Raw genomic sequence first — 27,493 nt, forward strand, 5'->3', positions numbered from 1 at the left:
AAAAAAAAAAAAAAAAAAAAAAATTTAAAAAGAAAGACGAAAAAAAGTAGGATAAATTCATTGAAACTTTTAAATAAATATATTTAGGCAAAAGTAACATAAAAAAGAAGAAAAACATAATAAAAACAACTAAACAAATTTCCAAAATGAGAGAGAGAGAGAGAGAGAGAGAGATATTCTTCCTTGTTGAGGTGTTTCAATGAGTAGTTTCTTCCAAGACCTGTAGTATTGTAATACACCAGATGTGGGGAAGGGATAGCAAGTCATGTTGGTCATGTTATGTTTCCATACCCACTTTTTATTGTATGGATGCTAAATCCTGACTCTAAGTAGGGTCAGTTAGTTGTTACATAGTTTGCCTCAGGGCTGTGCTCACTGCAGAGACTTTAAGTATTTTTTGTGGGCCAAGAACTACTACTATCCCAAACTAGCTTTATTGCCTGTGGGCTCATGGAGTGCTCCACTTGCTGCAGAGGCCTTCTATCCATACACCTAGACTGTATAAAATATCCAAGCTTAAGTGTGTCACTGATCATTTTAGCAGGTGAGGAAAACAGACCACTGAGTTTTGTGCTGGAAGTAGGTAATATGGGGAGAGTGGGAAGTAGTCCACTGAATTCAGTCGCAGTACTTTCAGACTCAGCCCTCTCAGATACCACACATGACCAGCCTGGCTTCTCACCACAGAAAGAGGGACTACCATGGTTTCTCTGTGATTTTCAACTTTCCTGCTGTCTCTTAATTTCTGGAGCTCTTCTCTTTCTCCTTGCTATTGTTATTTTTTAGGTATACAGTACAGTTACATTCATCATCAGGATCTTGTACCTTTACATGATGTATCTTGGTTTTTATATTTTTCCCATACCCCTGCCCTTCCTTCACCCTCCACTCTTCCCTATTTACAAAGATATTGTTTCCATGTTTTTCTTTTTCTCATATTTTTTTCTTTTCCCTTCTTTCCTTTCCCATACCCTTCCCACTTCCCCTACTCATTTAGCCCTTTTCTTCCTATTTCACATTATCAGTTATACAGTTTGAACCTTATTTACAGTAATAGTTTTTCACACCAGAGAAACTATTTGGTATTTACTTATGTGTGTCCTATTTATTTCATATAGGAGTATGGCCTCAACATGCATCAGTTTAGCTATAGATGTCTCTAGTTTCTTGTTCTTTATGGCTCAGAAGTGCTCCATTTTATAGAAAAACCACATCTTTATCCAGTCTCCAGTTGATGAGCAATTGGGCTGTTTCTAATTTTTACCTACTGCAAACTGTGCCACTACAAACATGGTTACGTATATATTGCTGTGGTATGATTCTTTTAATTCTTTTGTAAAGATATCCAGCATATGGATAGCTGGGTCAAATGGAACCTCTAATCTTAGTTGTTTGAGGTATCGCCATATTGACTTCCACAGTGGTTACACTAGTCTGTACTCCCACTATCAGTGGAAAAGATTTCCTCTCTTCCCACAACCCTACCAGCATTTCTTATTGGTTGAGTTCTTGATGATAGCAGCCATTCTTCCTGGGGTGAGGTGGAATCTCAGTGTTGTTTTCATCTACATCTCTCGAATGACCAGGGACGTTGAACATTTTTTCATATATTTAATTGCCACTTTTATTTATTTGAGAAATATCTATTCAATTCAGATGTCCATCTTTGAATCAGGTCTTTATATTTAGGGGGTCTGGTTTTTTTGAGTTCTTTATATATTCTAGATAGTAGACCTTTATCTGAGGAACAGCTGGTAAAATTTTTTTTCCCACATTGGAGGTTGTCTCTTAACTCTGTTAGTGATTTCTCTTGCAGTGCAGAAGCTTTTTAATAAGATGAGATCCCTGTTGTTGATACTTTCTGCTAGTTTCCATGCTACTGAGGATTTGTTCATAAAGTCTTTTCCTATGTCAATGACTTTGAGATTTCTACCTAACTTATCTTACAAGTTTAGGGTTTCTGTTTTCATATTTAAGTTTTTAATCCACTTCAATTTTAGTTAGTGCACAGTGAAAGATAGGAGTCTAGTTTTAATCTTTGACAGGTTGAAATCTAGTTTTTCTAACACCATTTATTGAAAAAACTATCCTCCAGTGAAGGTGTTTGGCTCCTTTGTCAAAAATGAAGTAGCTGAATATGTCTGGAGTTGTTTCTGCATCTTCTAAACTACTCCACTGATCCTTGGGTCAGTTTCTTTGTCAGTACCATCCTGTTTTTTCACAGTGGCTTTGTAGTATAGTTTCAAGTTGGATATTGTGATACCCCCTGCCATGTCTCTGTTGCCTAGAATGGACTTTGCTATTCTAGCTCTTTTCTGGTTCTAAATGAATTTTTGGATTGTTTTCTCCAGTTCTGTGAAATATACTGTTGAGATTTCAATCAGTATTGCATTAAATCTGTGTAGCAGTTTTGGAAATATGGTCATTTTTACTATATTAGTTCTGCTAATATACTGGATACTAATACTGGATAGTGCTACTATCCAGGAGCAAGGAATATCTTTTCATTTTCTTATATCCTCTACAATCTCTTTTTTCAGAGTGTTGTAATTTTCAGTGTAGAGGTCTTCTGCTTCCTTTGTTAGATTGATTCACAGATATTTCATTTTTTTGGATGCTACTGTCAAAGGAATTATTTCCCTAATTTCTCTCTCAGTGAATCTGTTATTTGTGTACAAGAAGGCTATTGATTTTTGATTGTTGACCTTGTATTGAGCTACTCTACTGAATCTGTCAATTAAGTCTAGAAGTCTTTACCAGAGTCTTTTGGGTCTTCTATGTAGACTATCATATCATCAGCACATAATGACAGTTTAACTTCTTCCTTTCCTACCTTTATTCCTTTTATTTCTGTCTCTTGTCCAATTTCTGTAGCTAATATTTCCAGAACTATATTGAACAGGAATGGTAATAGTGGACGTCTTTATCTTGTTCCTGATTTTAGCATGAAGGTTTTCAGTTTTTGACCATTTAGTGTGATATTGGCTGTTGGTTTTTCATAAATAGCCTTTATCAAGTTGAAATAAAGAACACCTATACTAACTTTCTGTAAGGTTTTTATCATGAATGGGTGTTGAATTTTGTCAAATGCTTTTTTTACATCTATTGAGTTGATCATATGGTTTCTTATCCTTGACTCTGTTAATATAGTGTATTACATTTATTGATTTACATATGTTGAACCACCTTTGCATCTCTGGAATAAATCCGACTTGATCAGGGTGTATGATCATCTTGATGACCCTCTGTGTTCTGTTTGCCAGTATTTTATTGAGGATTTTTGCATATATGTTCATTAGGAAGATTGGCCTGTAGTTCTCTTTTTTGATTGGGTCTTTCCCTGATTTGGGAATCAAAGTAATGTTTGTTTCCAGTAATGAATTTGGAAGTATTGCTTCTCTTTCAATTTCATTGAAAAGTTTAAAGAGTAGTGGTAAGAGTTCTTCTCTAAATGTTTTGTAGAATTCAGCAGTAAAGCCCTCAGGACCTGAACTTTTCTTTGTTGGTAAATTTTTAATTACATTTTCAATTTCACTGATTGTAATTGGGATTTTAGAATTTTTTATATCTTCCTTTTTTTGTACCAGAGATTGAACTTGGGACCTTGAACTTGTGAGGCAGGCAGTGGCACCACTGAGCTAAATCCCCAGCCCCAATTTTGGTAATTCATGTGTATCTAGAAGTCTATCCATTTCTTCTGTATTTTCCACTTTATTAGAGTTTAGAGTTCAGGCTCTCAAAGTAGATACTGATGCTCCTCTGGATTTCTGCTGGATCTGTTGTAACCAACTTTTTCATTCCTAATTGCATGAATTTGAGTCTTTCCTTTTTTTGTTTTTTTGTACTGGGGATCGACCTCAGGACCTTGTGCTTGTGAGGCAGGCACTGGAACCACTGAGCCAATTCCCCAGCCCTTCTTTCCTTTTTTGATAAGGTTGGCTAATAGCACATCAATTTTATTTTATTTTTTGAAAACCCAACTCTTTGATTCATTGATGTTTTGTATTGTTCTCTTAGTTTCCATTGCATTGATTTCTGCTCTGATCTTTATAATTTCCTCCCTTGTACGAGCTTTGGGTTTGCCCTGCTCTTCTTTTTCTAGGAGCTTAAGATTCAGCATTAGGTTGTTTATTTGAGCTCACTCTGTTTTTCTAATGTGGGCATTCACTGCTATGAATTTCTCTCATAGAACTGCTTTCATTGTGTATGTTATATTGGCATTATCATTTATTTGTAAAAACTGCCTAATATCTTCTTTAATTTCCTCTGTGACCCATTGGTTGTTCAGGAGAGTGTTATTCAATTTCCATGTGTTCGTGAAGTTTTTGTGGTTTCTTAGGCTATTGATCTCCAGTTTAATTGCACTATGGTCTGATACTATACATGGGATAACTTCAGTTCCTTTGCATTTACTTAAACATATTCTATAAGCTAGTATGTGGTCTATTTTGGAGAATGACCTGTGTGCAGCCAAAAAGAATGTAAATTCAGATTTTGTATTGTGAAATACTTTGTAGACATCTGTTAAGTCCATTTGTTCAAAAGCTTGGTTCAGTTTTAGTATTTTGTTGTTGATTTTTTGTCTAGATGATCTGTCTATTTGGGACAGTGGGATATTTAGTGGAGTATTTGGTTTTTCATGCCCCTTAATATTTGTCTTATATAGTTGGGGGAATTAATATTTGGTGCATACATATTTATGATTGTCATCTCTTCCTCTTGGATTGTTTCCTTTACAAGGATGTAGTGAAATTTTTTATCTCTCTTAATTAGTTCTGGTTTGAAATTTACTTTGTCTGCAAATAAGATAGCTTCCCTTGCTTTTTTCCAGGGTCCTGTTACATGAAGAACTATTTTCCATCCTTTCACTTTCAGTCTATGCAATTCTTTTCTAACTAGGTGCATTTCTTATATACAACATATTGTTGGATTTTGCTTCTTAATCCATTTTGCCAGTTGATTTCTTTTGATTGGTGAAATGAGGCCATTAACACTGATTATAACTGATATGTATTGACTTATCATTGTCATGTTATTTTCCTGTTGTTGGCTCTTTTTAATTTTTTTCCTCTTTCCCTTTAATTTCTTGTCTTGTGTGATGGGTTTACTCTGTTGGGCTTCATGGAGTTGTGGCCTTCATTGTCTTTTTCTAGAATATTGTTTAGAATTGTTCGGAGTGCTAGTTTGGTATTCATGAAGTTTCTCAGGTACTCTCTGTCATGGAAGTATCTTATTTCCCCATCAATTTTGAAAGATAGTTTTACGGGATACATCAGTCTAGGTTGGAGGTTGGTTTCTTTTAGGGCTTGAAATACCTCACTCTAGCCTCTCCTTGACTTGAGCATTTGTGTTGAAAAGTTTGCTGTGATTCTCATGGGCTTTCTTTTGCATGGGATTTGTTTATTTTCTCTAACTGCTTGTAGTGTTTTGTTCTTCTTTTGGGTTTTGGGATCTTGATTATTATATGTCTAGGTATAGATATTTTTTAAAACCATGGCTAGTTGGAGTCCTATATGTCTCACTTATCTATATGTCAAATTCTTTTGGGAAGTTTGGGAAGTTTTGTCATTAATTCTGTGAACAGATTTTTATGTTATTTGAACTTGCTCCTGCTTTTTCTTGGATTCCTATCAGTTTTATATTATTCTTCTTTGCATCATGTGGGAGCTGTTTGATTCATTTTTCATGGTCCCTTACTATTTTTAAGAGATCTTTATTTTCATGGTCACTGTCTGCCATCCTGTCTTCTATATCTGATATTCTGTCTTTAAATTGATTCAGTCTGTTGTGTATACTTTCAATAGAGTTTTTAATCTCCTGGATATCTATTTGAATCTGTTTCATGGATTCCATTATTTCTTTCCTATGCTGGGCCCTCATGGCTTCTATCATGGTCCTGAATTCATCTATTTTTTTTATCTGTTTCTGTTCTAAAGACTCTAATCATATCTTTCATTCTGCTCACCATCTCTGCAGTTATCTAGGAAAGTATTTCTGTTTTGAATTTTTCATCTATTTTGTTATTTCCTCTGCTGTCAGTTCAGGGTATCCAAGTTGTTGATTATCAGACTTTTCACCTTGTTTCCCTAAGAATTCCCTTTGGTGAGCAGAAAGTCTGTGCTTGTGCCTTGCTTAAATGTCTTCTCATTTCTGTTTTTTTGTTGGTACTGTCCTTGGTTGAATTCCTGGGTTAATACTTTGATCTTCCTGGTATAATTGGTCTTTCAGTTTTGAGTCTCTAATGACAATGAGGCAATCTTACTTTCATAATACCAGGAAGAGCAACTGATTAGATCAATTGCAACACCTTAGCCCTAGTGATACAATCAGCAACACAATAGCATCAAGCACAGCTTAGAAAATGACAATTTATGGTAGGTATTAATCTATCACCTTTAACTGTGTGAATTAAATAAAAATCAAGGACCAGCCAAAAACTCTTCCATATAGCAACTTTACCCTTCAGGATGGGGACGTAGAAGGAGTTGGAGAGGGATAGATAGGTAGAAGGATAGAGAAAGAAAGGTTAGAAGTGAGGCCAGAGGACACAGGAAGATCACTCAAACTTTAGGAAACTATTAAAGACAAAAGGAAAAGGCAGAATGAAAGAACAAAGACAAGAACAGAATAACCTAAGAATAAGGAAGCTAGAAGCTGTATTCACTTTCATTTGAAACTAATGAGAATCAAGAGAAGGAAAAACAGAGAAGAAAAGAAAAAGAAGATATCTGAATTAGAGCAGGAACAGGAACAAAAAGGGAGATGAAGAACAATGTGGGAGAGCCAAGAGAGTGAGAAAGAGAAAAGGAAAATTTGAAGAGTAGAAAAAAAATCAAAAATAAGAGGAAAAGAAAAAAATAATTTTAATATTAAAAAAATAAAAATGAAGGGCCTCCTTCAGGTTATGTTTCTGCTGTCATAATAGACAACCTGGGCAACAGTGTGAAGATCTGTCAATTAGCCTCAGCAAGCCAGTAGCACACTCCTGAAATTTAGGCTGATTTCTGGCTGCAAGGCCCGAGTTGAGCTCCCTGACCTCCTGCACAGTTGAGCTCACAAGGCTTTATTACAGGTTCCAGCTGCCCTTCCCTTGAAGATAGTCCAGGTTTTGATGGAAGGTTATGATTCCTGGTTATGATTACCAGCTATGGTGATCTGGTGCTTTTATTGCAGAGATTCTCCACTTTTCCAGTGGGCTTCAATTTTCAAGGAGCCTGAGAGAAGCCCTCTTTCTGTTGCTCACTTCTGCTCTATCTTCTGGAGCTCAGGACAATGGGCTTTATGACCCCCTGTGATGGGAGGACAAGGGCTGTTGCAGGCACCCTTGCGGCTCTGCTGGCACTGCTTGTAGGCTAGGGGTGATGGGGGTTGGGTAGCAGCCCAGCTCCATATGGCTCTACCTCTCACCAGTCCACTTGTGCTGCTTGTAGACCCCTGTCCTCAATATTTAAATTATTTATGCTTCTCTTTCTCTTTTATTTTTGCTGATGGCACCTGATTGTCAAATAATAGGCTTGAATGATACACATCCCCTGTACACACACACATATGTGTAACTCTCATTCTAATTGTCTAGTCTAATAGTTCCTTTGGATACTCGTGCCATATATTCTATTGTCTGAGAAACAGCTCTCATACATATTTCTGACCCAGTTCCAAAAATATTTTACCATTTGGGGGTTTCTGTGTCAATTCCTTTTTACTAGATTAAATTTTATATAAAAGCAGAGATTTTGTCATTTTGGTTTTTATATTCTTAATACCTGGAAAATATGTATTTCATGAGTTCAAAATCTAGATGTACAATGGAAATTGCTTTTAATAAGTTTCAAATTAGTGCAAGAGTTTGAAAAAATAGATCATGAAACAGTAATCTGAAGATTCTGTTTTTATCATAGAAAAAAGGGAATTGGACAAGCTAATGGGAAAACAGAATTGAACAAACATATGAGGCTTGGGGTTTCTCAATAGCACAAAATTTTGTTGTCTGTCAGCTTGGCCTGCCTTTGTTGCCTAGTCAGCCTACTACAAGGATTTCTACTTATAATCAAGGCCTTCAGGGTTTGGAGGTGGGATTTGTTTTGTTTTGTTTTGCTTTTGCTTTTAGTAGAAAGTTGGTCTCATTTTGATGATAACTTAGATAATAGTATCACTTTTTAAAATTGTGTAAATCTTACAGGAAAAGAAGACATTCCTAAAATATTCTGGATTGGATTAAATCAGCTATACTCTGCCAGAGGTTGGGAATGGTCAGACCACAAGCCATTAAACTTTCTCAACTGGGACACAGGTAATGCTCCTTCCCCATTCACTTTGCACAAAGCAACAGCTTCAAAAAACAAAGCTTTCCCAATCACTGAGACCCTATAACAGTTTCAAGTATTGACAAACTTTGTGGTTACTTCTCAGAAGGAAACTTTCCTAAGCCATTCTTAATATGATACCTGTTGACCACGCCACAGGTTGTTGAGCATTTGTTCTTGACCTTTACAGTCAGCCTACATTTTAAAGTAGGAGCAGAAGGAGCCCCACCACATGACCAAGAGCCACTCTGGGTTCTGTGGGGACTTAACATGTCCATGATTCATTCACTCATGTTGTTTTTCATGTGCAGCTTAACTCTAATGTGGAAATATTCCTCAATTTCAAAAATTTGGGGGGTCTCCCCACTGTGGCACTCAAGTACTGAAAACATAATGGGTATATTTCATTGCTCAAATAAATACTTCAAAAAAAACTTTGTAGTGAATGCAATAATTAAAACCCTGGCTGATAACTAAAAAGGAAGGATAAATTACTTTTTTAAAAATACAAATCTGGCAAATGCAGAACCTTAAAATTCACATTAATTTCAGTAATAAAGTATTCTGTACACATATAGAAAAAAGTTATCTATTATGAAACACCAATGTCATTCAGCTAAATAAATTTTCTTATTAGAAGATAAATCTATTATCTCAGTAAATAGAATCTTTAAAGTAGTGGGGAGGGAGAGGCAGTAGGGATCAAACCGAGAGCCTTGCACCTGCCAAGCAAGTGCTCTATCACTGAAATACATGACCAGCCTTTAATTTAATCTTTATTGAGGCATTACAGAATCTTACAGAATCACATATTAATATCTTCAGCATGCTATGAACATTTATTGTAGAATAGCAGATTAAGAGTTACTGGCCACAAATGGAAAGTAGCTTGGAAACAAAGGTTTATTTTTGCTTTTGCACTTTAAATTGTGATGTATCAGAATGTTTTCCTTTTTGTCTTGTAGTTTAGAAGAAAGATGTATTTAAGCACATGGAGGCTTGTAACATTTCAGTTTAGTTAGAAGTATTAAGTGTACTATGAGTTTCCATAAAGGCAAAAAGTTAAGAGTTTGAATTAGCTTTCCTAACTACCAACCTCAGCCTAACCTTTTTTAAGTCTAAAAAATCCTACCTTTTAAGATACACCAAGTGCACCTATAATAGGTGGATCAAGCTGTGCAAAAATGGATGCTGAGTCTGGACTGTGGCAGACGATTTTCTGTGAAGCTAAACTACCCTACATCTGCAAGAAACCACTGAATAATACAACGGAGTTCGCAGGTATCTTCCTCACTTCCCTCACAGAGAAGCCTTAACATCACAGTTTTGTGAAGTCAAGTAAACTCATTTAAGATACTTACTTCCACATTTTCTTCGCCTGATACAGCCAATGCAAAAAAAGCATTTCACTTTTGACCTTGTCATTAGATAGTATCAGGTGAAGAATATCAAGTAAAAGTATATTTAACCCCATAAGATGGCAGATATACATTTTTTATAGGAAATCTATTTCTGCTCACTTGTGGTGTGCTCCTTTCTCTCTGTCTCTGTGTCTCTCTGTTTCTGTCTCTGTCTCCTTAGTCTTTATACAGAAAAATCAGGTAAAAAAACAAGTAGCTCAGGACAAAATTTGTACATGAAGGGTGTCTTAGTTATTTTTCTCTCATTGCCGAGACAAAATACCTGACACCCAAAATTAAAGAAGGAAAAGTTTATCTAGCTCACAGTTTGCAGAGGTTTTAGTCCGTTATTGGCTGGCTCCAAGGCAGGGTGGCTTCACAGAGGAGAACAGTTCATGGCAAGCAGAGTAGCAAAGCAACAACGGACCTTAACAGTGTATTTCTGCCCCTTTTATTGAGACTACTTAAGGAGTGCAGCACTCACACCCTTTATCCTGATGTCTTGAACCTAGCATTGCACCATGACTCAATTCCAGCATCACACTTTCTAGACCCAGCCACCTCTGGAAAAGCTGCATCTAGGACTCATGAAGCTGTGGGGAGACATAGATATGAGCCATAACAAAGGGAGTTTTTTTCCCACGGAGTTTGAGAGTGAAAGAGATTCAAAAACAGCAGAAGTTTTTGAGGAGGGGAGGTTTAAGGAATGTTTTGCTAGAATGAAGAAGTTTGCCAAGAACGTCAAGCATGTGGCCTGATGTGTATTTTGATATTTGATTAAATCTTTACTGAATGAGAAAAACTCAAACTCAAAACTGAGAAGGAAAAAGTGATTTTTAAAGAAAGTTTTGCTTAGGAATTATGAGGTAAAAGGGAAAAGCAACTAAATTTCTTGCCATCCGAAAAGGAGCTTAGAACAACATTTTATTTAAAAAGTCATATCAAATAAATGATATAAAGAAATGTTTTATGGTAACAGGGAAAAATGAACATTTATCTTCCAAGTTAATGCAGACTAAATGTAATCCATCCCACAAAAATCATAATAGAGAAGTGAGCACAAATGAAAATAAACCAGAACAACCAACAATAGATTAAGTAAATACCTTGAAGTAGCACATATTAAGTAAATTATGTTTCCACAGGATTGAATAATATGCATTTATTATAACTGTGCCATCAGGAAAGTACAAAGAATTGAACAAAATGATATGCCCACTTATCATTTTAGTCATAAAAATATTCATAGAGACAAAGACTAGAATACGAAAATGATTGTTTTAAGTTCAATTATGCATGATTTTCCCCCTCTGCTCCTTTATCATAATTCTAAAACATAATAGTAATAATGAATGCTATTCAGAATCAAAAAGCTAATTTAGTTATCTTGCAAGTATGAGTGGTTATATGAACCTGAATTTTACCCTTAAGTAAAAAAATAAACTGTCCACGTTTTCAAGAGGCTATTTTCCTGTAACAGCTGTTCCAAGTAGTTCTGAATCAATGAAGTCTGAGTAACCAAACTATTTTCTAGTTTTTCAACAAGGGTAGAAGTATTTTGTGGACTTTTATATGTGGGTCTTTTTCTCTAATCTAGAAAGATTAGACATTCATTTATGAGTTTTATCAGTCAAAACAAAACAAAACAAAAAAAAACAGTTTATGAGGGCAAAAGGTCCAGCGGGAGGGAAGGAAAAAGAGGTCCAGAGATGACCTTTGCCCTTTTCCTTTTTCTCATTACTACTACCTCTTGAGTGTGAAGTATACAAATGTCTGATTCTGTTCCTTAAATCTCTGCCTGTCTTTTCCTCAACTGAGCATTATTTCACATCCTCTTTCTAACTTGACCGTGCAAAGAAAGAAGGCTGAGGCTCATTATAGTCTTCTCAAAGTCAGAGGCTCGAAGGGAGCTGACAAATCTCAGACCCAGGAAAAGATTTGCCAGCAATTGACTTACCCTACACCTTTCTTCTGTCTATTACAACTAAGGGCAATTTCTCCCTTTATCGTGCCTTTGCCCCTTAAGTAATCCATGCCCAGCCATGTAGCATGTCTGTATCACAGTAGGGTCACTTCATTATCTGAAACCTTGCAGGAATTCTTACAGTACCATATATACATTAGACACAGCAGAAATTTATGTCACTCTAGTATCTGGCATTACATTGCTGAGTTTCCAGAAGCTTTATGATTCAAGAAAGAAAAATTGCAATTTTTTAATGCAAAAGAGCAATATCTTCACTGGAATATAAATTGCTGCTTTCCCCTAGATGTTTGGACATATTCAGATACCCACTGTGATGCAGGCTGGCTGCCAAATAATGGATTTTGCTATCTACTAGTAAACGAAAGTGGTTCCTGGGATGAGGCACATATACAATGCAAAGCTTTCAGTGGTGACCTCATGAGCATTCATTCGTTAGCAGATGTGGAGATGATTGTCACAAAACTTCATAATGAGGGTAAGTTTTTTAAAACATCCTATTTAAGAGGCTTGAGACATTTATAAATATCCCACTTTTCAGACTTTTAGTGGAAATGAAAGTTTACGATTTGATCCTACAGATTAGCACTGTCCAGGGGGATTTTCTGTAATGATGGAACAGGTCTATTGTCTGCCCTGTCCAACTGAGTAGCCACCAACCACATATGGCTTTTGAGCACTTGAAATATAGCTAGGTTAATGACCGACTAAATTATTGCTTTCATTTAATTTTAATTACTTCACATTTGAGTTTAAATAGCCACATATGCCTAATAGCTACTAATTTGACAGTACAACTATTGATTGAATAGGCTCCCACTTCTTTTGGGGGGGTACCGGGGATCAAACTCTGGTCCTTGAGCCCACGAGGCAGGAGGCAGAACCACTGAGCTAAATCCCCCGCCCAGCTCCCACTTCTTAAACACTAAATTCCTTTTAAGTTTCTTCAGAAACTTAAATGACACCTATTTACTTTGTAATTATTTGATAGTTAAAGACCAGTAAACAAAAATATACGAAACCACTGGTGTTATGGCCTCTGCCTAAGATTTTCTGACAGTAATAGGTAATAGTAGATACCTATTTTGTACAGGGATGGTTCTAAATTTTTGGGTGAAGTCAGAGGAGTTGTTCTCAGGCAGCAGTGGACACTGTTTCTATTCTAATAGAAATATCCTTGGATTGTATTTATGGAGTCTCACTAATCCCATACAGCAAAGTGCATGTACACAGGGATCAGGAACACCCAGCTTGGAGATCTTAGCCCAGCTCTGGATCCCACGTCCTCTCTGAGTATCGGTAACAGGAAAAGCCTTTGCTATCGAAACTGCTTCCCTTGTCAACACTTTAATAGGCTAGTAAAGAATACCATAAAGGTTCTTGAAACCCACATCTGAAGGCAAAATTCTGTAACAGTATACATATTGAAGAATGTAACTGAGTAAAACGAAACAAATAACACGTTTTCCTTTTAGATGCCCAAGAAGAAATATGGACAGGCCTTAAGAACATAAATACACCAACTTTATTTGAGTGGTCAGATGGTACTGAAGTTACTCTGACATACTGGGATGAAAATGAGCCAAAAGTTCCCTACAATAAGACACCCAACTGTGTTTCCTATTTAGGAAAGGTAGGAAACCTCCTGAGGTTCATTTATAGTCTTACTGTTATCCTTAATGAAAATATTAAGATTATTTTTGTTAACATATTTGTGTATAAGCAGAGAAAAAAATAAAAGATAAGAGCCCTGTAGATGGTTTTTCTTATAACTGCTGAAAAATGGGTAAATAAAAGCAATTCGTGACTAAATAATCCACTTCCTGTCTGAGACAATTTGCTTTGTCTGAAATAGAGATAGAGAATCTCTTGAGAACTCATTCTTATGCAAACTGATTCTAACAACTTGTTTTCTCTCAGGATCAGAGTCTCCATCTGCCTTTCTGTCAGCAGTGTGATACTTGACAGATAGTCACAAGTAAACCAGAAAAGTCCCAAATTTTCATATTCAAGTTTTACAATAATTCTTCTTTGAGAATTAAGTGAAAAATATTGATTTAATATTTAACTTTTTGTATTAGTCACTTTTCATTGCTAGGACAAATTGTCTGACATAGCCAAATTAAAGGAGGTAATATTTGTTTTGGCTTATAGTTTCAAAGATTTCAGACCATGGTTGGCTGGCTCCAAGGCAGAAGCATCATGCTGACCAGGACAGTGGAGAAAAACTGCTCCACTCATGGCATCAAGGAAACAGAATGCAGGGGAAGAGCACCAAAGCAGAAGGAGCCTGGGCTGGGGATTTAGCTCAGTGGTTCCCTCACCTGCCTTGTAAGCACAAGGTCCTGAGTTTGATCCCTGGTACAAAAACAAACAAAAAAAAAAGTAGAAGAAGAGGGGGCCAGGGACCATAAATAGCCCTCAAGGTCACACGCCTAGGACCTGCTCTGACACACCTGAACATGTGCTTTACTAATCTCCCAGGCATCCCTGAGACAAGCAAGCTGACATTCAAGATTAACCATCAAAATTTTAAATTTTAAAAAATAAAATATTTTAATTTAAAAATTAGGACTAAATTGGTTCAGAAAATTATCTTTCTCTTGTAGATAGCATAAACATGTATTGAATATGGTTCAGTTAACAGCTCAAAATAGGTTGTAGCTTAAGCAGAAAGTACATCTGCACCTCTGTATTCTTCCTTTTATCACTTTCCTGTGGACACTTTTTTCTGATTGCTTGAGAGGGTGGCTGTGTCATCTGGATATTTAGAGACTTGAGTGGAAGCAATAAATGGTATGTATATGTAGACATGTTTTAACAGTAATGATTTATCCAGGAAAGTGTCAGTCTGTTTGAAAGGTTATCTACCATATGTAGAAGGTTGAAACCAGTTCCTTATAAAAATAAATTCAAAATGGTTCCTAAGGTTAGATATAAGATATAAACATGAAACTCCTAAAAGAAAACATAGGGAAAACATAGTCATAGGCACAGGCAAAGACTTCCTGAATGGGACTCCAGTTGCACAAAAAATAACGGTAAGAATCAACAGATCAAATTAAAAGCTTCTGCACAATAAACAATCAACAGAATAAAGAGACAACCTGCAGAATGGGAGAGTCCTTGCTAGTAACTCTTCCTATAGATGATTAATATCTAGAATATATGAAGAACTCAAAATATTAACACCAAAATACAAATTACAAATGGGTAAATTAATTGAACAGAAGTAAATGTATTTATCAAAAGAAGAAATACAAATAGCTGATAAGTATATAAAAAATATTTAACATTTTTAGCCATCAAGAAAATGACAGTCAAAACTACACTGAGATTCAGTCTCATCCCAGTCAGAATGCCTATCATGAAGAATTTTTTTAAATGCTGACCAGAATGTGGGGGGAAGGAACTCTTTTACACGGTTAGTAGAATGTAAATTAGTACAGCCATTATGGTTTATATCTAGAGCCCCCCCCCAAGCCTCATGCACTTATAGGTGGGACTTTGGGGAGTGACTGGATCCAGTGGATCATGTGTGTATGATACTGGAAAAGTTCACTAGTCAGTTTAGCATAGTCTTGGGCATGGATTACTGAAAATGGAAGACACACCCAGTTGTGGATGGCACCACATCCAAGTGTGGGTGGCTTATGCCCTGGCAAGAAGGGAAAGCAGAAGAAAGACTGCTGCTTCCTGCCTGTCATTCCATGATCATTTTCCTCTGCCATGCTGTCTTACTTTGGAAGTAGCTGACTATGGACTGAAACCTCAAAAAACTGTGAGCTAAAGTAAACCTCTCCTTTTTTTTAAATTTTATTGAGTTTAATGGTACATTTTAGATATACAGTAAATCACATTCATTATTGGGATCTTGTACCTTCACATGACAGATCTTGGTTCTCATTTTTTCCTCTTGTCCCTGCCCTCCCTTCACCCCCTCCTCCCCTCCCCATCTACAAATACTTTATTTACATTTTTTCATTTTCTCATATTTTTTTCTTTTCCCTTATTACCTTTCCCCTACCCTTCCCATTTTCCCTACACCTTTAGCCCTTTTCTTCCTATTTCACATGGTCAATTATCCCATTAGGATCTTGTGTACTATTACAGCTTTTCACACCAGAGAAACTATTCAGTATCTACACATGTGTGACTTATTTATTTCACTTAGGAGTATATCCTCAATATATATTTTTCCATTTTCCTATGAATGAATCTAATTTCTCATCCTTTATGGCTGAGTAGCATTCCATTTTATAGAAAAACCACATCTTCTTTATCCATTTTCCAACTGATGGGCAAATGGGCTGTTTCCAAGTTTTAGCTATTACAAACTATGCTGCTATAAACACAGGTGTGCATATATCTCCGTGATATGTTTCTTTTAATTCTTTTGGAAAGATATCCAGCAGAGGGATGGCTGGGTCAAATGGAACCTCTAGTGCCAGCTCTTTGAGGTATCTCCATATTGATTTCCATAGTGGTTGCACCAGTAAGCACTCCCACCAACAATGGAGAAGGGTTCCTTTCTCCCCACAACCCTGCCAACATTTGTTATTGGTTGATTTCTTGATAGCAGCCATTCTTTGTGGGGTGAGGTGGAATCTCAGTGTTGTTTTCATCTGTATCTCTCGAATGACCAGTGATGTGGAACATTTTTTCATATATTTACTTGCTGCTTTCACTTCTTTGTCTGAGAAATGTCTGTTCGTTTCAGATGCCCATTTTAAACCTCTCCTTTTTTAACTTCTTGGTGTTGAGTATTTTTTCCCAGCAACAAGAAAGTAACTAAGATAACTGTTATTATGGAAGTCAGTATAAAAGTTCCTCTAAAAAACTAAAAACTTGACCTGCCGTTTGATTCATCTATACTCCTCCTGGGTATACTCCCAAAAGAATTAAAGTCAACTTACCCATATTTATTGCAGCTCAATTCATAATAGCTAACCTATAAAAATAGCCTAGGTACCCATCAACAGATGAATGATATGTAAAATGGTATATGTGGTAGTTATACACAATAAAACATTATCTAGCCATAAAGAAAAATGAAATCATGTCATTTGCAGGAAAATGAATAGAACTGTAAATCATCGTGGTAAGTGAAAAAAGCAGGACTCAGTCAAATATCATGTTTCTTATAAGAAAAATCTTACAGAAGAGAGAAAAAACACAAAAATGTAGAAGAGAAACAATTAGAAAAAAAGGAAGGGGATCAGGGGAGAGGGAAGAAAGGGTGGATAACTTTGGCAGGGAAGGAATGATCAAAGTACATCAATGCATGTACAAATATGCCCAAATGAAACCCATTCGTGTGTATAACTAATATACACTAAAGAATTTTTTAATAAAAGATATAAAGGGATATTTTGGAAGAACATCAAAAGAGAAGTGAAGTGCTATGGATAGTTAGAGTGAACTAAAGGCATTATCCAGAGAACATCCCAGTATTCAGAATTGACTCACATCTCAGTTCATCTCTTAAAACTCTGGACAGAAAAGTGACTCAGCCAATGAAGCAAAATTAATTTGAAAGGGACAGTTTTGAAGTCTAGGCTGAAGTAGAGATTTAAAAAGAAAGGAAGAAAGAGAAAGAAAGAAAAAGAAAGAAAGAAAGAAAGAAAGAAAGAAAGAAAGAAAGAAAGAAAGAAAGAAAGAAAGAAAGAAAGAAAGAAAGAAAAGAGAAAGAAGAAAGAAAAAGAAAGAAAGAAAGAAAGAAAGAAAGAAAGAAAGAAAGAAAGAAAGAAAGAAAAAGAAAGAAAGAAAGAAAGAAAGAAAAAGAAAGAAAGAAAGAAAGTCCTGATTCTAGAGTTCTCAAAGAGTAGCTCTTGGCCAGGGATTTAGTAGCACTGTGCCTGCCTCACAAGTGCAAGGTCCTGAGTTTGAACCCCAGTACCAAAAAAAATAGTATCTCTTGTTACTACCATCATCTTTGTGCGCATGAGGAAGCTGAGACAGGAAAGTCAGTTGACATACCCGAGTTTAACCTGTGGGCAGGCTTTGGCTATGTCATAGGGAAGACTAGAATACAGTACTGGCAATGGTTTGGCACCTCTTTGATCTCTAGATTATGTGTCCTTTGGTGGTTTTTTTATTATTATGCTTATCAGAAAATGAAATTCATCCACACTGTGTCTTGATCCTAAAATAAGAGATTGTGAGCCACTACTTTCTCTCCCTAACCCCTCCTAGTTCTTATGAGTTTAACTCTAAACATAGGACAAATCATTTCTTTTGCAATAAAATATTTTTGTCTCTTAAAAGTTAGGTCAATGGAAAGTCCAATTGTGTGAAGAGAAACTTAAATATGTATGTAAGAAAAAAGGAGAAAAAATAAATGCTACAAAGTCTGATAAGATGTGTCCTCTGGATGAGGTATGTAAAATCCCTTTGTAAATTTTCCTAAACAGAATTACATCTCCTTCATTAGAAATACTGTGCTTACTGAAACATAAACAATTCAGAATTAGAAAATAAAATAAATTGGTAGCTCTGTTCATTTACATTAGAGCAGAAATCACAGTGTATTGCCATTCGTACAGAAGGTAAACAACTTACCTATTTGTGAATTTCTGTAAAAATGTGAATGATTACTATGCTCAATGATGATATCTTTACCTCCCCCATAGATAATATTCCTGTTCAAAATAACCAACAATTATACAACTTACGGTGAGCAAGCCACCAAGGCTATGGAAACACAGGCTCACAGTTATATAGAGTTTATCTGTGAAACTGCATCCTGTCCTTATCAAATGTTGGACACACTAGTTCCTCAGTCCCCACAACTTACAAGATGTCACTATTGTAGCAAGTGTCCTTGTCAGAGGGAGACATTATCAAGTGTGACAATGTTTCTTCTTTGGTTTAGGGCTGGAAGAGACATGGAGAAACCTGTTACAAGATTTACAAGGATGAGGTCCCTTTTGGAAGGAACTGCAATCTGACTATCACTAGCAGGTGGGACCATCAGTAAATGTGTGCTAATAAACTTTTAACTCTGAAGGGTGCTTTTTTTGTTTTGTTTTTGCAGTGTTAGGAATTGAATCCATGGCCTTGATAATGAGCTACATCCCCAGCCCCTTTTAATTTTTATTTTGAGACAGGGCCTTGCTAAGTCATTAAATTGCGCCCATTGGGCTTGAACCTTGTGACCCTGCCTTAGCCCACCAGAGTGCTGGAACTATAGACATGCACCGCTTGCTTGGTTTAACTCTGTCTCTAAGAAAAAAGGGCATCTTTTAGTTATTTCAATGGTTGTGAGACATTTGTCAATTTGATTCTTCTTTTGTAGATTTGAACAAGAATACCTGAATGATATGATGAAAAAGTATGATAAATCTCTTCGAAAATACTTCTGGACTGGCCTGAGAGATGTAGATTCCAGTGGAGAATATAGTTGGGCAACAGCTGGTGGAATAAAACAAGCTGTAACCTTTTCCAACTGGAATTTTCTTGAGCCAGGTGAGTGACGCGACTGAGCCTTTGAAGTAGTAAAACAGTGACTAGTAAAACACAATATCCCTCCCAAATATATTCTTCACTTGCTTTTGAAATGTGAGGGAATCAATGATCTTCAGAACTGGAGCTTATGAAACTATAAATAGAAGTGCTAACTCTGTCTTCCTTATTAAATCCTTGGGAATAAACCACAAAAGAAGTTAGATAACACAGTTCTCCAAAGCCACCATCTGACAGCCCAGGGCTAGAACCACTGGTATAAGCTTTTTAAATCTTTTTTACATTTAGTCTTGAATAGAATCTGGAAGCTTCTTGTGAAGTGCTCTACAATTTCATCCCTCTCCTTCATTCTCCCAAATTGAATCTTTTTCCTTGTTATTCTCAGTAAGAATTAAGAAGGTAATGTAGTGTAGGTAATGTTTATGCTGAAAGTTCATCTTTGTACAAGCAGTGTAAACTATTAATCACACTTTGCCATATATTTAACACTGAAGGGGCCTCAAAAACCACTTGTGATTTTAGAGTTGAGAAAACTGAGATTTAGAAAGTGTTTATCTGACAGAGTTCCTCTGGTTATTGAATTAGTAAAATCCAAATCTCCTAATTTCCAAGCCAGTGATTTTTAAAGGACTTTGGGTTTAAATAAGACAAGTTTTACAGCATTCTACTTTTCTTCTTTCAAATTACTTACATTTCCTTGTGTTAGCTTAATGTGATCATGCATTTTTTTATAACATGGAAATTGGAACATGTAGGCTTATAATTGAATCTAGTATTTGAAATAGACAATGCCAACCAAATTTTTGCATGTGCTTATGTTCATCAACGTGAGTGATATTAATAATAACAAAATTATCTTTGTACTTATAGACAATAGAGGATGCTGATGCTAATCCTGGCTAAATCTCACTTAAATTAGAAATATCCCAACAGATAAAACAAATTCTTGCATCTATGTTTTGTTAGATCTATATTTTAGATTTACTCAACTATTTTAAAGTAAATGTCACATTCTTGGTAGATTAAACCACATATTTGAAGAGGTGCTTGTGAAGTAGCTGTCATGAAAATTCCCTCAGTTTGGTAGTCAGAAAGACTGCCATTGAGCTCTCTTTGCCATTATAATTTCCAGCTTCAGCCAACTTTGTGTATCGTAAGCGAGACATGGAAAAGGGGACAGAATGAGGGAAAAACAGCATACCTATCTGGGGTGGAATGGCACTATTTTTCTCATTTCTTTGTTTCTCATGCTGCCCATGTGTAAATATCAGATGTGAGGCCATACAGCTTCTCTGTTAAGTAGAATAGAAATCCTCCTCATTACTTTCCAATGTATGTGATTCTGCTTGTATTCTGCCCCTTTAAACAGAGTGAAATATGGACACAGGAGTTTTGGGCCTGACAAATCTGGATTCAGATCTTAACTCTACCTCGCACTGAGTATGGCCAAATCATTTAGTCTTGATTTAATGGATCTGATGATACAAACTATATTTTCATGCTGTTGTGAGCTAATAAAACTATGACTGCCGTAAAACAAACAGTAAATTAATATGTGTTTCCACATACTTCCCTCAATCTTTATTGTACCAGCACTTCCTTATTCCTTTTAGAATAGTGTCTCACATGTAGTAAAACTACTTTGCTATAATACCCTCATCATCATTGTTATTCTGAACAACATACTTCTTCTGTCTCATTCCTCCATTGTTTTTGCTATCCTTTCTCTCCACCTTGATTCAAAAAAAGAGAAAAAGAAAACACTAAAAAATGTTGAAAGTTCAATTTAAAGTTTTAATTTTTAATAGAAGTTTCCAATTCAACCCTAGCATCTCCAGGTGGGTGTGTGGCTATGTCTACTGGAAAGTCTCTTGGCAAATGGGAAGTGAAGGACTGTAGAAACTTCAGAGCACTTTCAATCTGCAAGAAAATAAGTGGGCCTCTGGAACCTGAAAAAGCAGCCCCCAAGCCTGATGGCCCCTGTCCTCAAGGTTGGCATACTTTCCCCTCCAGTCTTTCATGTTATAAGGTAAAGTAGCACTTTATTTCAATCTTTCAATGGAATTATCTTTCTGCCATCCTAGCTGGTGTCCTTGTACAAAGTATGCCTCTCTCATAGACCTGTATAACCTAACAACTGATTGGGGGCACAGTCCATTTCAAAGAATCCTGCACTTTTTATGTCAGGCAGCCCAGCCCCACACCCTGCATGTGTCCCACCTGCAAGAGCAGAACCAGAGCCAGAAATGGCCCTTTCCTTTTGGGAAATGTGTTCTTTCCTTTTGGGAAGTTGGGTCAGCTGCATGCCTTGCTTACACCATGCTTATGAGTCTTGGGTCCTTCTAATGCTTATTGCCAAATTAAGAGTGTCATTGCTTCTTATTATGCAAAAAAATGTAATTTGAAGTAAGTATCCATCAGGTAATCCCACAAACAAACCATTAGATACCACCCCAAATCTCAGGAAGAATCATGTTGAGCCTCAAATTCACAGAACTCCAGGTCAGTGAGGGTTTGACTGAGCAAATTTGAATGGTTAACTCCACATCCAGCTGCACATCAGCTTGGCTGGGCTCCACACTATAACTCGGGGTCTGTTTCTGTTTGTTCAATGTCTCGGACTGATGGGGCAGTAGCTATGGGGTGTTCGTTTTGTTTTGTCTTGTTTTGTTTTGTTTTGATGAGGTACTAGAGATTGAACCAAGGCCGTCACACTGAGCTATGCTTCCAGCCTTCCCTTTATTTTTTATTTTGAGATAGGGTCTGGCTAAGTCACTAAATTGCTCAGGCTGAGCTCTAACTTGAAATTCCCCTGTCTCAGCCTCCCAGAGTTCTGTGATTATAGACCTGTACCACTACAACTACCTGACAGCTTGCTTTTCTCATAGTAAATCCTTCTCAGAAGCTGGAGAAAGCAAGTCTGACCACATTTCAGACCTCTGCTCCCTTTTACCTCTACTAATATCCAATCAATCACATCATCTTTCTCATCAACAATTTAATAAAGTTATTTTTCTACTATCCTACTTTGTGTTTCCTGTCTGTCCTCCATTGTTTTTCCTATTTCCAAGCCAAGCCCTACATCAAAATAGAGAAATATGCTTGACCCAGCGAGAAGCCATGATGAGAACGTGTCGTTATATTACAGGGAACTGAAGAATTGGAACCAACAACCACCCTACTGTTGTGCCATGTTCTCCTCCTAGTCCTTCCCCTGCTCTTTTTGTTTAAAATAACTCTAGTTCCTTTGGCTTAAAATTAATCATCCCAGACCAAAGAAACAGTCTGAAGTGGCAGGTTTTATTTGCCTCCTTCTGTTAGTGTTACACACCAGCGAAGACTGCTCTTTGATTTTCTTCACCTGAAAATACTTCTATTTTTGCCCAGGTATCCTTATCTTGTGTTCAGGATTATATTATTAGCACATTTCTTTGAATATGTCTACTCCCAGGGCATTCCTGTATAACCTTTACAGCCTTGGCTTGAGTTCACTTTACCTTCAGAGGCTGGAGCAATTCCCCAACCTGGCTTCAGAAGGCCATCCAGCTGACAACAGTGGGACACTTGAACAGGCTTTCAGTGACACTTTGATCAGGACATACTTGCATCTAAGTATATATGTGCATTTACTTTTGTCTTGATTCCCCCTTAACAGTCGTTGTAAGGGCTGACACATTTGACTAGCGTTGATTAAGACTATGCTTTATGATTATTGCAAAAAACAAATCAACATTCTGTTTTGTTAAGGTATTTCATAGAGAAAGAGTTATGAGAAAAAGGAACTGGGAAGAAGCTGAAAGATTTTGTCAAGCACTTGGAGCACACCTTCCTAGCTTCAGTCATGTGAATGAAATAAAGGAATTTCTTCACTTATTAAAGGAACAGTTCAGGTAATAGTTCTAGAATGAGAGCTTCTATGGTAAATCTGATGTCTTCTAGGTATTCAAATTGACACATTTTATTATCTAAAAGGCTATTTTAGTGCTTAGCAGTAATGCCACAATGAGAACTCTTACATTCAAGAGAATTGAGAGCTTGTTTTGTTTTTTAACCAGAACTCTGGGAGGCTGAGAAGGAAGAATTTCAAATTAGAGCTCAGCCTGGTCAATTTAGTGACTTGGCTAGGCCCCGCCACAAAATAAAAAATATAAAAAGGGCTGGGACTATAGCTCACTGTGAAGGCCCTGGATTTAATCTCCAGCACCTCAACAAAACAAGCTTTTGATAGCTACTGCTGATAGCTCTTGTTTGATCATGTTATAAGAGGTTCAGAGATGATGAGACATTTGTTTAGTAAAGTCCAGCTGCAAGGATAAGAAAAGTATGGCAAAAATCTAGGATATAGGTAAAGAAGGGCCTTGGGAATTTGGAGTAAGGAGGAAGTGTTTCTGGCAGATCTGATCAGGGAAATAGTCATGAACCCTGATTCTTGGAAGGTGGGTAGTATTTTGAAAGGTAAGTTAGGAGAAGAACTCAGGGGAAACAGAACAAAAGCAAAGGTACTAAGAACAGGAGGTACAGATATGGTCGTGGAGAAATGAATCATACATCTTAGCTAGAAAGTGGAATTTGAATATGAAACTGGAATGCTCTTGCTTGTCAGGAAAAGAGTTTGATCTTAAAAAGCAAACAGTTTAGTCCTCAGTTAACTTTGCAAATAGATTCATTGATATAAACTACCTATATTCTTATACACACATATAAATACTTACATATACCAAATCCATACAGAGAGGGGAGGGAGGCCTGGAGGCCTTAATATAGGGCAACTAAGTAGGAAGCTATTACAGCTGCCCTGTAGAAACCTACATGGAAGAAGGGCAGTAAAAATGGTAAAAAGCAGGAAGTGTTCAAAAATACGAGCTAGGGTAGAAAGAGGCTTGCTAGCTCCTCTGATGCTTTGGGGACTATTATGGGTAACAACTCTACAAAATTATTTTTCTCTTTACTTACTTTCCTAAATTGGAAAGACCCAAAATTAGAGAAAGAGAGAGAGAGAGAGAGAGAGAGAGAGAGAGAGAGAGAGAGAGGATTGATTGACTGTTTGATCCAAGATATACCAGGATAAATTACTAAAATATCATGGACAATGTGAAGTAGGAAGAATGGGGCTATAGGTGTAGGGAAAGTGGGAAGGGTAGGGGAAAGCTAATAAGGGAAAAGAAAAAAATATGAGAAAATGAAAAAATGGAAATGAAGTGTTTGTAAAGCGGGAGGGGAGGAGTGAGTGGTGAAGGGAGGGCAGGGACAAGGGAAAAAAATGAGACCAAGACCTGTCGTGTAAAGGTACAAAATTCCAATAATGAATGTAACTGTACTGTATACCTAAAATGTACCAATAAACTCAATGAGGAAAAAAAAAAAGAACCCACCACCTGAAAAATCCTACTGAGCACTTGCCCAATCATTTTGAGTCCAACAGAAATTAAAAAAAAAAAAAAAAAATGAAACAGTTTACCAAACCACAAAATCTAGGCTTCTTTGGAACTTTAAATTTAGAAGATACTTAAAGACTGGCATTGAAAGAGTTTAAAGGTACAAAATGCTAATGTATTTTTTGTAGTTCCTATTAACTTTATTTGTAAAGACATTAATTGATGCAAACCACCTATATATATCCTTCTTGGAAAAAAAATTCAAAGACATATTCCACCTGAGAGATGAATTTTAAAAATCAAGAATATGTGAATAATTCATTTGTGATAAAAGAATTAGAAGCAAGACTATAAAAAAGCCCAACTAAATAATCCTAATATATGTAATTATAAAAAATAGAATGAAACTATGATAAATCATGAGAGAAAAGCTTAACATAAGAAAAATTTGATAAAAACAAGTTTTAAACTCTTCATAAATAAAAACTTGATTATAGAAAGATAAAACATGTAAAAAAAATTAAAGTATAGGGCTGAGGATTTAGCTCAGTGGTTCTGCTGCCTGCCTGGCAAGCATAAGGACCTGAGTTCGATCCCTGGTACCCCCCCAAAAAAAATTTAAGTATAATAAATTTCTTATTTTACCTAGAAGTCATATTTTTAAAACATAGATTATATAAATTTTTAAATTTTTAAGGTAATGTAGTACAATTTAAAGGTATGTCAGTCTCTCAAATGTGTAATGAGTATGGCAGGGGCATATAGATAACTACGAGGAAATAAAATAACAAAGGATGAAATCCAGCATAAAGCAAATGAGCAAAAGACCCAGTTTAGCATTATCAGTTTTCATTAAGTCCAGGTCTACAAATGATAAAATCCAACTCTATGTTTCTGAAAAAAACAAAACAAAACAAAAAATCATTACTATCTTTCTAGATCAAAGAATATAATATTCTTTTCCCTGGGAGGAAAGGAACATAAAGTGTTACAAAATTGAGGCATTTTGATAAATATTTATTTCTTCAAAAATTAAAACAACTGGCAACATTTCCATATTACAACATATAAGTCAGTGCTGAGTAGCTACTGGCCACCTAAGGTGGGGCATCAGTCTCCCATTTGCCATGGTCCCCTATCTACTTCTCTTTTTTTTTTTTCTGAGATTGGGTCTTGCTAGGCAGTTCAGGCTAAACTTGAGGTGATACTTCTGCCTCAGTCTCCCAAGTGCTGGGATTACAGGTGTGTGCTCCTACTGACTTCTTGACCCACTTCACTTGCTTACATTATGCGCTTGTCCGATTTTAATTAAGATAGGAAATGGGTTAATAATCACAAATATCTTAATAGGTGCTGAAAATACACATGGTAAAATTCATTATTCATATCTGGGTTAACATATCTTACACTTAATGAATGTATTTAATGAATGTAATTATATATGACTTCTTATTAAATTAAAAATAGAAAGCTCAAATCATAGCCATATCACAATTAATGATGAGGCATTATTAAATGCAATCCAGTGAAAATCAGAAAGAAGTAAGAATCCCTATTACCATCACTATTGATCTTTTTAAAAGATGTATCCCTTGTTCATTAAAATAAAAGCAATATTGTAATGTATAAATATTTATAACACATTACATGGAGAGTAAGTCAAGTTATACACATGAAATATAGTTTTTACATTAAAAACTAGACTCAGACTGCAAAAATGCATCCAAAAAGGTAATGGCTGTTACCTCCGGGAGATAAGATTTTGAAAATTTTCACATTTTCCAGATTTGTTTTATCAGGATCTACTGTGTTTTTCTCCTTAAAATATAGTGTACTGGGAACCTGATATGAAATACAATACCTGAGTTCCATAAATATTCATGAATTAAGCATCTGATGTAGGATTTCTGGTAGTGTAGACTTTATATTATTGCATTAGAAATTAATACACCAAATTACATTGCTTACTGCCCTAAGCCAATTTGGATATGCTGGCTCATAGGTTGTTCTCGATAGAAGTGCTCACTATTCCCTCAGAGTAAATTGTAAGGAAAACAAAATTCAGACCAAATCTTTCTGTGCATACAGGGCTTTATTACACATTCACTGGAGCCGGCACAAAACATTTTATCTGACCTATTCTGTAAGCTTGACAACACCAAGCAGTCTGTCCTTTTAGGTGTTCCCAGCAGGTTCATTTGAGGCAGATATGGCCCAGCACCAGGGCAGAAATCCATGCCCGTTATCACTTGCATCAGGCTGTCACAATTCCCAACTCAGTGACTGAACACATTAGGGATCAAAGCCTTAGGTGCCATTTCTAAAGGTACATACTGCTGGTCTCAGAAGAACCTAAAGCCTTTTAATGAAAAGTACAAGGTCTCTAAATATTTTAGCTAACTCCCATATCTTAAATAATCAAAATTTCAGCAGTGAGAACCCATTTTTAACATCATGCTGATTAGGGGCCTTCTAATTTGTCTGATAAAAACCCATTTCAGACATTCAGTAGTGGTTAGTTACTACAGCCTCCGTGTAGCTGTGAATCCCAGAAGTCCTTGTGGTGGCTGTGTCTGGGGCCTGACCTCTGTAAAATACTGTCATAGTGTGCGTGGCCATCACGTCAACTTAATGACCCATGATCACAAGCCTGGCACACAGAGTATCACCCTATCTAGGTAAAAGATTTCTACTAAAATACTGACATAACAAACTAGATTCCAAGCAAGACATTAGTAACTCTGATTGGAACAGGGAGCTATGGATAAGTATTAAACAATAAAGTTGGAGATATTTGTAGGAATTAAAAAATGGAAATATTGGGTAACACAGATGACAGAAATAACATTACAAACATCTGTATACAGAATAGATTAAACTAGAAAACAAAACTAATATGAAAAGTAATTTAAAAACTTTTCTTGATTTCTTTGTTTTTGCTCACACTAATTGATCACCTCACATTCA

At 36.3% G+C, this 27,493-nt stretch overlaps 1 protein-coding gene across 1 annotated transcript in view; it reads left to right on the plus strand.

Moving 5' to 3' along the window:
* The window catches only part of Ly75 (lymphocyte antigen 75), a 105,289-nt gene that overhangs the window by 24,430 nt on the left and 53,366 nt on the right, over nt 1-27,493 (plus strand). Inside the window, exons 6-14 of the mRNA XM_010607014.3 lie at nt 8,180-8,290; nt 9,444-9,584; nt 11,974-12,165; nt 13,163-13,320; nt 17,955-18,065; nt 18,562-18,650; nt 18,985-19,154; nt 20,981-21,180; nt 22,899-23,041. Of these exons, the coding sequence (XP_010605316.1) occupies nt 8,180-8,290; nt 9,444-9,584; nt 11,974-12,165; nt 13,163-13,320; nt 17,955-18,065; nt 18,562-18,650; nt 18,985-19,154; nt 20,981-21,180; nt 22,899-23,041 (1,315 nt within the window). The remainder of the gene's footprint in view (nt 1-8,179; nt 8,291-9,443; nt 9,585-11,973; nt 12,166-13,162; nt 13,321-17,954; nt 18,066-18,561; nt 18,651-18,984; nt 19,155-20,980; nt 21,181-22,898; nt 23,042-27,493) is intronic.

Source organism: Fukomys damarensis, unplaced genomic scaffold, assembly GCF_012274545.1.
Source record: "Fukomys damarensis isolate Sample0158 unplaced genomic scaffold, DMR_v1.0_HiC HiC_scaffold_26, whole genome shotgun sequence".
In the NCBI taxonomy this organism is placed as follows: Eukaryota; Metazoa; Chordata; class Mammalia; order Rodentia; family Bathyergidae; genus Fukomys; species Fukomys damarensis.